Source organism: Staurois parvus, unplaced genomic scaffold (genome assembly GCF_062004578.1).
Source record: "Staurois parvus isolate SC_StPar_1 unplaced genomic scaffold, SC_StPar_1.0 ptg000584l, whole genome shotgun sequence".
Classification (NCBI taxonomy): Eukaryota; Metazoa; Chordata; class Amphibia; order Anura; family Ranidae; genus Staurois; species Staurois parvus.
The window spans coordinates 23495-36642 of record NW_028318380.1 but is presented as its reverse complement, the minus strand read 5'-3'; the positions used below and the strand labels follow the sequence as shown (position 1 = coordinate 36642).

Sequence of the window (13148 nt, the reverse complement as noted above, 5' to 3'; positions counted from 1 at the left end):
CCAGTGCATGGGCATTGAACCAGTGTAGGTGGGACAGCGAGAGTCAGGTCATACAAATAGGACAGTCTGGGAAGGGTGTACATGGAACCAGTGTAGGTGGGACAGTCAGGGTCAGCTCATACAGAGTAGTCTGGGTTGGACGAGGAGGACCATAAATCATGGCGGAGTGAATAAGACACCCGTGATAGAGAAGAATAAAGTTCCCGGTAAACAGCAGTAGATATAAAGTTTTGTGAGTTTGGACAACCTATCCTGGGAAATGGGGACGGGACAAGTGTAGGTAGGAAAGCCAGGGTCAGGCCAAACAAAAGGAATAGTCTGGGATGGGCATAAATTGGACCAGCGCATGGAACCAGTGTAGGTGGGACAAGGTGTAGATGGGGCAGCCAGAGTCAGGTCAAACAAATAGGACAGCCTGGGATGGGTATAAATGGAACCAGTGCATCGGCATGGAACCAGTGTAGGTGGGACAGCCAGGGTCAGGTCATACAAATAGAGCAGTCTGGGATTGTTGTACATGGAACCAGTGCATGGGCATGGAACCAGTGTAGGTGGGACAAGTATAGATGGGACACCCAGGGTCAGGTCATTCAAATAGGACAGTCTGGGATGGGTGTACATGGGACCAGTGCATGGGCATTGAACCAGTGTAGGTGGGACAGCGAGAGTCAGGTCATACAAATAGGACAGTCTGGGAAGGGTGTACATGGAACCAGTGTAGGTGGGACAAGGTGTACGTAGGACAGACAGAGTCAGGTCAAACAAATAGGACAGTCCGGGATGGGTGTACATGGAACCAGTGTAGGTGGGACAAGTATAGATGGGACACCCAGGGTCAGGTCATTCAAATAGGACAGTCTGGGAAGAGTGTACATGGAACCAGTGTAGGTGGGACAGTCAGGGTCAGGTCATACAAATAGGACAGTCTGGGAAGGGTGTACATGGAACCAGTGTAGGTGGGACAGCCAGGGTCAGGTCATACAAATAGGACAGTCTGGGAAGGGTGTACATGGAACCAGTGCATGGGCATTGAACCAGTGTAGGTGGGACAGCCAGAGTCAGGTCATACAAATAGGACAGCCTGGGATGGGTGTACATGGAACCAGTGTAGGTGGGACAGCCAGGGTCAGGTCATACAAATAGGACAGTCTGGGAAGGGTGTACATGGAACCAGTGTAGGTGGGACAGTCAGGGTCAGGTCATACAAATAGGACAGTCTGGGAAGGGTGTACATGGAACCAGTGTAGGTGGGACAGTCAGGGTCAGCTCATACAGAGTAGTCTGGGTTGGGCGAGGAGGACCATAAATCATGGCGGAGTGAATAAGACACCCGTGATAGAGAAGAATAAAATTCCCGGTAAACAGCAGTAGATATAAAGTTTTGTGCATTTGGACAACCTATCCTGGGAAACGGGGATGAGCTCCTCAATTTCCTCGATTCGGAACCACTCCGATTGCCAGGACCTGTCTGGGATTCCAATGCCCCGGGACACATGATCTGGCTGCATTCCCCATAAACATGGCCAAGAATTTGGAATAAGTCCGGTGGGGCAGCTATGAGGTATGATGGAGACGGCATTGTGTGGGACTGACCGGGGTTATAGTTCATCTTCCCGGAGTTGGGCTGTAAAGGGAACTGCAGGGCACAGACTAGAACGTGCCGCCCTCTGTAGGCTGCTCATCAACTCTTTTTTTTCCTTTTTCCTTTAGAGCCATCGAGGGACTTCCTACATAGGCCGCCGCCTGGCTACATGCCTGAGGAGATCTGGAGGAAGGCAGGTGAGTTATATCCTGGAGGCAGCCAAGACAAGTGAGATGGCCCACAGCATCAGGGGTGTCCATATTACATGACTCTCTAGGCCAGGGGGCTCCAGACTTTTCAAACAAAGGGCCAATTTACTGTCCTTCAGACTTTGAGGAGGTCGAATTGTGGCCAGTGGAAATACATAGAAAGGAGAAAATACTCTGCTGTCAATGGGAGTATAAAATGCCCCATCAATGGTGTCAGTGGGAGGAATAGTGCCCCATCATTGGTGTCAGTGGGAGGAATAGTGCCCAATCATTGGTGTCCGTGGGAGGAGTAGTGCCCCATCATTGGTATCAGTGGGAGGAATAGTGTCCCATCATTGGTATCAGTGGGAGGAATAGTGCCCCGTCATTGGTGTCAGTGGGAGGAATAGTGCCCCATCATTGGTGTCAGTGGGAGGAATAGCGCTCCATCATTGGTGTCAGTGGGAAGAATGGTGCCCCATCAATGGTGTCAGTGGGAGGAATAGTGCCCAATCATTGGTGTCAGTGGGAGGAATAGTGCCCCATCATTGGTGTCAGTGGGAGGAATAGTGCCCCATCATTGGTGTCAGTGGAAGGAATAGTGCCCCATCATTGGTGTCAGTGGGAGGAATAGTGCCCCATCATTGGTATCAGTGGGAGGAATAGTGCCCCATCATTGGTGTCAGTGGAAGGAATAGTGCTCCGTCATTGGTGTCAGTGGGAGGAATAGTGCCCCATCATTGGTATCAGTGGGAGGAATAGTGCTCCGTCATTGGTGTCAATGGGAGGAATAGTGCCCCGTCATTGGTGTCAGTGGGAGGAATAGTGCTCCGTCATTGGTGTCAGTGGGAGGAATATTGCTCCGTCATTGGTGTCAATGGGAGGAATAGTGCCCCGTCATTGGTGTAAGTGGGAGGAATAGTGCCCCATCATTGGTGTCAGTGGGAGGAATAGTGCCCCATCATTGGTGTCAGTGGGAGGAATAGTGTCCCATCATTGGTGTCAGTGAGAGGAATAGTGCCCCATCATTGGTGTCAGTGGGAGGAATAGTGCTCCGTCATTGGTGTCAGTGGGAGGAATAGTGCTCCGTCATTGGTGTAAGTGGGAGGAATAGTGTCCCATCATTGGTGTCAGTGGGAGGAATAGTGTCCCATCATTGGTGTCAGTGGGAGGAATAGTGCTCCGTCATTGGTGTCAGTGGGAGGAATAGTGTCCCATCATTGGTATCAGTGGGAGGAATAGTGCCCCATCATTGGTGTCAGTGGGAGGAATAGTGCCCCATCATTGGTGTCAGTGGGAGGAATAGTGCCCCATCATTGGTGTCAGTGGGAGGAATAGTGCCCCATCATTGGTGTCAGTGGGAGGAATAGTGCCCCATCATTGGTGTCAGTGGGAGGAATAGTGCCCCATCATTGGTGTCAGTGGGAGGAATAGTGCCCCATCATTGGTGTCAGTGGGAGGAATAGCGCCCCATCATTGGTGTCAGTGGGAGGAATAGCGCCCCATCATTGGTGTCAGTGGGAGGAATAGTGCCCCATCATTGGTGTCAGTGGGAGGAATAGTGCCCCATCATTGGTGTCAGTGGGAGGAATAGTGCCCCATCATTGGTGTCAGTGGGAGGAATAGTGCCCCATCATTGGTGTCAGTGGGAGGAATAGTGCCCCATCATTGGTGTCAGTGGGAGGAATAGTGCCCCATCATTGGTGTCAGTGGGAGGAATAGTGCCCCATCATTGGTGTCAGTGGGAGGAATAGCGCCCCATCATTGGTGTCAGTGGGAGGAATAGCGCTCCATCATTGGTGTCAGTGGGAGGAATAGCGCTCCATCATTGGTGTCAGTGGGAGGAATAGTGCCCCATCATTGGTGTCAGTGGGAGGAATAATGCCCCAAGGGCCAGATAAAAGTGAGGAAAGGGCCACATTCGGCCCCTGTGTTGCAGTTTGGAGACCACTGCTCCAGACAGTGTCAGGGGTCCCACCATATAGTGCATATACTAGCGGTGCATCGAAATGAAAATTCTTCATTTGTCCGAATATCGGGGGAAAAAAAATACAAAATATATATATATGGATTCTATTTGACTTTTTAATTAATATCAGGAATTTAAATGAAAATGAATTTATTTTCGGCCAATCGGCTGGTTTCTTTGCAGCACTTTTGCATTAAAAAAAAATAAAAAAAAAGAGAAATGCGTCCGTTTAAATGCGATGTGTCCTCACGCGGGTCCGTAGCGCTTCCCTTTTGGGAGCAGATTTGGCGAGTTACAAAAAAATAAAAACGCACCTCTCCATTGAGGCCTGGTTCACACCAATGCGTTTTTTAGGGCTTTTTGCAGAAACGCACGGCGGTCATAAGCCCCGCCCCCCGGCATCAGAAACCTCCTAAAGGACTGGGCAGCTCTGGAATTAAGGGGTTAATGACATTCGTTTACAATATGACTTGTGTAGCAATTGGATTGGATATTTTTTTTTCCCACAAAAGTGGAGTTGCCCTTTAACGTTTGTTAACAAATTTTCATTAAAAAAAAATGCGATGGAATTCAGCTGCGTTTTTGATGCGTTTTATCAGTACAATTCTGTGCAGGAAAACTGCAGTCTGTTCTATTTTTTTTTTCTGCAACCGGAACGCACAGAAAGTCGGTGAGATGGTTGTCAATGTCATAGTTCCCATCAGCACTTGCAGTTCTGGTGCGTTTTTGATGCATTTTTGATGCGTTTTACCAGAGCATATCTGTGCAGGAAAAATGCCGCCTGTTCTGTTTTTTTTCTGCACCCGGAACGCACTGGAACTGCCAGCGCTGATGTGAACGATGACATTGACAACCATCTCACTGGCTTTCTGTGCGTATTGGATGGAGGGAAAAAAGTGTACAGAAACGCATGGAGTGTGAGCTGGCCCTATAGAAACTCAGTCCAGATGTGTTCCGGATGCGTTTTTGACACGTTTTTGATGCTTTCTGGTTCATTTTTCCCCCTCTCTTTTTCTTCAATGTAAATAGGGACATGTGCATTATGGTGCGTTTTGTATGCGTTTTACCGCGTTCCAGTACAGTTCTGTGCAGGAAAAATGCCGCTTGTTCTACTTTTTTTTTTTCTGCACCCGGAACGCACCGGAACTGCCAGCGCTGACGTGAACGATGACACTGATAATCATCTCACCGACTTTCTGTGCGTTTTGGATGCAGGGTAAAAAGCGCACAGAAATGCATGGAGCGTGATGCGGCCCAGGGGCAGACTGACCATTTGGAAACTCAGGCACTGCCCGAGGGCCCGGGGTCAGTAGGGGGCCCCATGAGATGCCCCTGGTACCTTTTTCATAGGCTTTATTGAGTTTGGGCAAGGACACAGGGGCCCCATGATCCCCTATTGCCCGGGGGCTCCATGAGTTGTCAGTCCGCCCCTGATCCGGCCCTAAATGTATTTTGAAATGTTCCTAGTGTAAGAACTCTAATAGATCCCAAACACAGTCTGCTGTAATCCTCTGTACAGCAGCACTCAGACTGGGAAGGGGGAGCATTACCAGGAGCCAATCAGGTATTCTTTAGGGCCTGTGTGCTGACTGGTGATTGGCTGTGTTGCTCTGATGTCATAGCGAGGGTTGTACTGTGTACTGTGAATACAATGCAGTGTTGTAGATTATGGGATGGATGTACTAAAGGCCAATAGACGGCGCACTTTGGAAGTGCAGCGGCTCCAGATCTTCGTAAATGAGGGGACTTCCATCGTCCAATCCTGTGCAAGGAAAATGCAGCTTCTTCTCATTTTTGGATATTCTTTGCTTCCCCGCATTCGCGAAGCTCTGGAGCATCTGCACTTGCAAAGTGCGCCGTCTGTTGGCCTTCAGTAAATCCCCCGCTTTCTACAGCTTGGCTAACACTCAGTGTGATGGGCAACCGGTAGATCTCTGTTTGTTGTACAACTACAAGTCCCAGCATGCCCTGCCTGCCAAGGTGTGTATGGAGTCACACGGGGACCGCGCGGTCGCACAGCAGCCAATAGATCTGCCCGTTTCCCGTCACATTCGCTGCAGCGTAGGGTATAGACCTGAATCATTAAACCCCTCCTACACCTGAGTCCCCCCTCCCAGGGCTCATCTTCACCTCTGAGCTGTCTCTCTGCCCGCACAGAGGAGGCGGTGAACGAAGTCAAGCGGCAGGCCATGTCCGAACTGCAGAAGGCCGTGTCGGAAGCGGAGCGCAAGGCTCACGACCTCATCACTTTAGAGAGAGCCAAAATGGAGCGAGCGCTGGCGGAGGCGAAGCGGCAAGCATCCGAGGACGCAGTCTCCGTCATCAACCAGCAGGAGGACTCAAGTGAGGTAACGCCCATGAGGAGCTGAGTAGGAGGCAAGAGATTCTTTGAGAAGGACTAGCTATTGGGCTTCGTACACGCGGGCTTCAGCTTGTAGACAGGAGTGTGAAGGGCGAGCATTTACATGGCATTTCCAAAGCTTCCAGAAAACTTTGAGAACATTTCACTCCAGTCTGGGGATGTTAAAAACGGATTGAAATAGGCAGGTTTTCTTTTATCTCAGCAGTAGGCGCAGGTACTACCTTCTTCCAGGTCAACCCTTGTCTCTGCTCCCTGCCCACCTCTGAGCACCGTCCCTTGGTTCCACCCCCTATGCACCTCTGGGGACCGTCCCTTGGTTCCTCCCCCTATCCACCTCTGAGCACCGTCCCTTGGTTCCACCTTCTACCCACCTCCGGGCACTGTTCCTTGGTTCCACCTCTGAGCACCGTCCCTTGGTTCCACCTCCTACCCAGCTCTGAGCACTGTCCCTTGGTTCCACCCCCTACCCACCTGCAAGCACCGTCCCTTGGTTCCACCTCCTACCCACCTCTGAGCACAGTCCCTTGGTTCCACCTCCTACCCACCTCCAAGCACCGTCCCTTGGTTCCACCTGCTACCCACCTCCAAGCACCGTCCCTTGGTTCCACCTCCTACCCACCCCCCAGCACTGTCCCATGGTTCCACCTCCTACCCACCTCCAAGCACCGTCCCTTGGGTCCACCTCCTACCCACCTCTGAGCATCATCCCTTGGTCCCACCTCCAAGCACCGTCCCTTGGTTCCACCCCCTACGCACCTCCGAACACCGTCCCTTGGTTCCACCTTCTACTCACCTCCGAGCACCGTCCCTTGGTTCCACCTCCTACCCACCCCCCAGCACCGTCCCTTGGTTCCACCTCCAAGCACTGTCCCTTGGTTCCACCCCCAACCCACCTCCAAGCACCGTCCCTTGGTTCCACCTTCTACCCACCTCTGAGCACCGTCCCTTGGTTCCACCTTCTACCCACCTCCAAGCACTGTCCCTTGGTTCCACCTTCTACCCACCTCTGAGCACCGTCCCTTGGTCCAACCTTCAAGCACCGTCTCTTGGTTCCACCCCCTACCCACCTCCGAGCACCGTCCCTTAGTTCCACCTTCTACCCACCTCTGAGCACTGTCCCATGGTTCCACCTTCTACTCCCCTCCGAGCACCGTCCCTTGGCTCCTCTGGGTACACCATTTTAATCTGCAGCCAGTTAGGAACAAAAGTGGCTATTTACAGCAATGATTGTTAATGGGGAACTTCACTTTGTTTTTGTTTTCTTCAAGTCAGCAGCTACAAATAACTAGAGCTGCTGACTTTTAAAAAGTCAGTGACTGGGGATTAGTATTGTCTTCCTCAGGGATTTTTTCAGTGGGAACGCAGTTCCGGCACCTCCAGCACTGAATGTATGTAGCGGCAAGGGATGCTGGGGTGTGCTGGAGGTATTGAATTATATTTTGAAATATATTGAATATGGCCAAAATTGTAGCTTTCCAAAAATATGTCAATATATTCAGGAGGAATATTTTTCAAATATATTAAAATATATTATATATAATATATTTGAAAAATATTCTTCCTGAATATATTGACATATTTTTAAAAAGCTACAATTTTGGCCATATTGAATATATTTCAAAATATATATATATATACACTGTATGTTGAATTGAATTTTTGTTACAAAAGATATAAAAAATTGTTCTAAAAATACATTTCAAATATACTGTATGTTTTTTAAAATACAAAATCTACATTTTTGGAATGCATTTACAAATATATGTAAAAATAAATGGTAAAATATATTTTATATACCATTTATTTTTACATATATTTGTAAATGCATTCCAAAAATGTAGATTTTGTATTTTTAAAGACATACAGTATATTTGAAATGTATTTTTAGAACAATTTTTTATATCTTTTGTAACAAAAATGCAATTTAACATACAGTTTATATATATATATTTTTAAATATATTGAATACGGCCAAATATATGTCAATTTATTTGGGAAGAATATTTTTTAAATATATTTTTCTCCCATGTGGGTGGTGGCCGGACCTGATTATTGGGCTGAGGCCTTCCTATAGGTGAGTCTGTCACTCTCTCTGCCTCGGGAATCTGCTGCTGAGCAAAGCTGAATGCTGACCAAACACTAAAGGTCTGCACGTGTATTTGGTCAGTTTTGGAGACCCCGTTAGGGGACAATGTATCATTTTGTAACTTCCAATAACAGGAGCCAAACGTTTTTTCTGCTTCTGCTGATTGCGTCAAATTTTTCTCTATTTTCTTCTTTTTTTTTTTTTTGTAGAGTTGTTGGAACTGCGGCCGGAAAGCAAGTGAGACCTGCAGCGGCTGCAACACAGCACGATACTGCGGCTCCTTCTGCCAACACAAGGACTGGGAGAAACATCATCACGTATGCGGCCAATCCATGCACCACCCTCCCAGTGCACCACCAGCGCCAACCACCCCTGCCACGCCCGCAGCCAGCCCCACCGCAAGCAGCTCTGCCTCTCGATCTGGGACCCCCGCCACGCCTCTTCTGTTAGACACGGCTTCCCGCTAAACTGGGACCTCCCGCGATACATATCCCAGGACGGAGACCGACCACTTGGACACACAGCGACCTGCACTGGTCAGCCTTGCTGCTGGTATATAGTAGTGCCCGTCAAGACTTTACCTGACCCCCTCCCCCCCGCCCGACTACCCCCTCTACTTGGGTGGGCTAGGACCTGCATGTCCGTGTGGTTTGGTTTTGGCCCATATGAAGCCCATCTCGCCTCTTAATGTAGGAATGGATATCCCATGGAGGGGATGCAAAAGATCGCGGATTGGGGGATTTTTTTTGTTTTTTGGGTTTTTTTTATTTTTGTTATTTTTAAGAACTGCTTTCAAATCTTTGGCTTTAAATGAAATTGAAATCCAAAAAAACAAAAAACCATAAACCAGAAATACAAATGAAACTACCTTGCTAGACAGCCAAGAAATGTCCGACACCAAGAACACCTCTTAAAGAGAAATCCAAAAATCACGACACCCTACCCCAAAACTTTTTGGGGGTTTTTGTTTTTGCCAGCCCTGCCAAAGCCCGGTCCGCCATGGCGGGAGGAGTGGGAGGGAAATTCCTGGAGTGGAAACGGCGAAGTGTTCCGGGAGTTCCGCTGGGCGCTCGGCAAGAGGAAGGAGTGCTCCAAAGAGGCACCACCAGTGCTGCACTTCCAGATCGATCTCCTCCTACCTACCTCTCCTGTAGCAGACGCCTCTTGTGTTGCTCGGCTTTTCAGGACCCCAACGCGCCCCCCCCCCCCCCCCTCCTCCACTTCTTGGATTAAAAGAAAATTTAAAAAAGGCAACAAAGACACAACTTCCGTCCCGATCGGAAAGACGATGACATTTGTATGTATAGGTGTCTTCGCTCCAACCAACCTCTGCTGCTCGCCCCGACGGCCTGCAGAAACACCCCAAATATTTCATGGACGGTCGTGGACAAGGCACCCCTTTGGGGGGAGGGGGTGGGTGGGGGTGGGGGGGAACTGGTGGGAGGTGAATCCAGGGCTCCTCCTGGCTCACAGACTTCAGCCCACGTTTGGCGAGATTGTACAGTTTTTTTTTTTCTTTTTCTTTTCTATTTATAAAAGCAAAATGAAGAATTCCCATGTAGGGGACACGAGTGCAATATGAAAAGTGCGAGGCTACTGATGGATCCGGGGAGTTCGCTGCAAAATTTATGTAAGACGCAAAACGACCACGAAAAATGAAGCGGGTGGGCGGGGGGAGGGATGGCGCCACGCAGAGAGGAACGGTGGCAGAAATACGAGATTGGAGCTCTTATTATAGAGCGCAATAGGCTGAGACGTACGGTGAGCTGGAGCAGCCAATCGTAGGCCGCATGGATTAGCCGGCCCCCCTCTAAGACTTGAAAGCTGATTGGTTGCTCTTGGTTACTTTGTGCCGTCCTCTTTGTACTGTAGAAGGAAAATGTGATTAGTTGCCGTGCTTAATACAGTTCTATCTTCAGACACTTTCTTATAAATGGCCCCTTTTTGTTTGATAAGCCATTCATTAGATGAGCCCATTCATTAAAATAGCCCATTCATTAGATGAGTACATTCAATAAAATAGCCCATTCATTACATGAGCCCATTTGTTAGATGAGCCCATTCGTTAGATGAGCTCATTCATTACATGAGCCCATTCATTGGATGAGCCCATTCATTACATGAGCCCGTTTCTTAGATGAGCCCGTTCATTGGATGAGCCCGTTCATTGGATGAGCCCATTCATTAGATTAGCCCGTTTATTACATGAGCACGTTTATTGGATGAGCCCGTTCATTAGATGAGTCCATTTATTAGATGATCTCGTTCATTAGATGAGCCCGTTCATTAGATGAGTCCATTTATTAGATGATCTCGTTCATTAGATGAGCCCGTTCATTAGATGAGCCCGTTCATTAGATGAGTCCATTTATTAGATGATCTCGTTTATTAGATGAGCCCGTTCATTAGATGATCCAGTTCATTAGATGAGTCCATTTATTAGATGAGCCCGTTCATTAGATGAGTCCATTTATTAGATGAGCCCGTTCATTAGATGAGCCCGTTCATTAGATGAGTCCATTTGTTACATAAACCCGTTCATTACATGAGCCTATTCATTAGATGATCCAGTTCATTAAATGAGCCCATTTGTTACATAAACCCGTTCATTAGATGAGCCCATTTATTAGATGATCCCATTCATTAAATGAGCCCATTCGTTACATGAGCCCATTCATTCGATGATCCCATTCATTAGATGATCCCGTTCATTGGATGAGTCCATTCATTAGATGATCCCGTTCATTAGATGATCCCATTCATTAGATGATCCCATTTATTGTCCAAAAGATATAGAGGGAGAATACCCATTGCCATGGAGGGGGGAGCCCAGCATAGTTCCCATGGGTGGTCGTCTGGACTTGGTGGCAATAGTGACTTTGTGGCCATGTGGCACAATATGATACATAAAAGGAAACTATTTGTTGGCTTTACTTCTCAAGGTGTCATAAAGATACTAGTCAGCTTCTGTTGTCCTTAGCCGATACATTAATGGAGGTGAAATTCCTCGCGGTCCTCACAGGTCATGACAACAGTCCTTCTTTCAGACACTTTGATAAATGGAGCTCCAATCTGTCATGTGCAGCAAAGCCGTAAAGTAGATTCCTTTCAGATATATTACCGGCCTATTGATCGGAATTTCTCACTGTGCAGATGAATGATCCGTCTGCCAGGAACAATTCTGATTGGTTGAACATATGAGTCTCCTATCATCGTTTTTGCGTTTGCTCACGCCCGTCATCCTCTGGAAAAGCGACAATTTACATTGCCTGGTCTGCCCCGCCATACTCTCATTTTCTGAGTATCTCATCCCTCATTGTAGTAAATGACTTGAAAAGCGAATCTCTTGGGGGCCCAGGGATGGTTAGGTGTGCCATTGCGGCGTGTTCATGCGCACACATAAATAACGCGTGTTAACGTGCGTTGCATTAAGTCAGCCATCCCTTTGAATGGGCTACCGGTGCACCACAGCAGATGAGGAAGTGTAGATGATCCTTTTTTGTTTTAACAGTGTAGAGCTCCACAGTGCATGGGAAATGTGTTGTGGTGTGTTGGGCACCACTGTACAGTGCACTGGGGAGCGATTCACAATGAATGGCACCGGGCTGCCCCACCCATAGAGCATTGCCATGCAGAGCGCAGGAAAGAGCCGGCACGCCGGGGAATCAGCAAAAATGGTTCTCCTTTATTACAGGGGTCTCCAAAGTTCCTGAACAAGGGGTCAGTTTAGAATAGGTGCAGCGGCCCATCCCTTGTCTCCGACCCTACCCACCTCTGAGCACCATCCCTTGGTTCCTCCCTCTACCCACCTCTGAGCACCATCCCTTGGTTCCTCCCTCTAGCCACCTCTGAGCACCATCCCTTGGTTCCACCCCCTACCCACCTCTGAGCACCATCCCTTGGTTCCTCCCTCTACCCACCTCTGAGCACCATCCCTTGGTTCCTCCCTCTACCCACCTCTGAGCACCATCCCTTGGTTTCAACCCCCAACCCACTTCTGAGCACCATCCCTTGGTTCCTCCCTCTACCCACCTCTGAGCACCGTCCCTTGGTTCCACCCCCTACCCACCTCTGAGCACCGTCCCTTGGTTTCAACCCCCAACCCACTTCTGAGCACCGTCCCTTGGTTTCAACCCCCAACCCACTTCTGAGCACCATCCCTTGGTTCCTCCCTCTACCCACCTCTGAGCACCATCCCTTGGTTCCTCCCTCTACCCACCTCTGAGCACCATCTCTTGGTTCCTCCCCCTACCCACCTCTGAGCACCATCCCTTGGTTCCACCCCCTACCCACCTCTGAGCACCATCCCTTGGTTCCTCCCTCTACCCACCTCTGAGCACCGTCCCTTGGTTCCTCCCTCTACCCACCTCTGAGCACCGTCCCTTGGTTTCAACCCCCAACCCACTTCTGAGCACCGTCCCTTGGTTCCTCCATCTACCCACCTCCCAGTACCACCTCTTTTAGAGAATACAGAACCAAGTATCATTTTGTGGTGCTAAATAATTTGTATTGAATTTTTTTAATGATAACAAGAAAAGTAGTAAAATAGATCCCCTGCAGGCAGAAAGAATAGATCCACCTCCAGCAAAAATAGACCCTCCTGCAACAAAATAACCCCCCCCCCCCCCGAGGAACAGACCCTCCTGCAACAAAATAGTCCTAAGCAACAATAGGTCCCCTTTCCAGCAACCATAGACCCTGCTGCAACAAAATCTCCCCCAGGCAACAATAGATCCTCCTCCAGCATTAACAGACCCTCCTGCAACAAAATACCCTCCAAGCAACAATAGATCCCCCTCCTGCAATAATAGGCCACCCTGCAATAAAATAAGCCAGTTAAGCCAATAAGCCAGTTCAAAAATACGTTCTCCTCAAACAACAATAGACTCCCCAAAAACAATAGATCCTCCTCCACCAACAATAGACCCTCCTGTAACAAAATACTCCTGCGTAAATATAGT

At 48.7% G+C, this 13148-nt stretch overlaps 1 protein-coding gene across 1 annotated transcript in view; it reads left to right on the top strand.

Annotated features, from left to right (window-relative positions):
• LOC149450069 (transcriptional corepressor CBFA2T3-like) overlaps positions 1-12801 on the top strand; it is a 96449-nt gene extending 83648 nt beyond the window's left edge. Inside the window, exons 9-11 of the mRNA XM_089692390.1 lie at positions 1711-1779; positions 5897-6087; positions 8397-12801. Coding sequence (XP_089548516.1) covers positions 1711-1779; positions 5897-6087; positions 8397-8654 — 518 coding nt within the window. The 3' untranslated portion in view covers positions 8655-12801. The remainder of the gene's footprint in view (positions 1-1710; positions 1780-5896; positions 6088-8396) is intronic.
• The last annotated feature ends 347 nt before the right edge of the window (positions 12802-13148 follow it).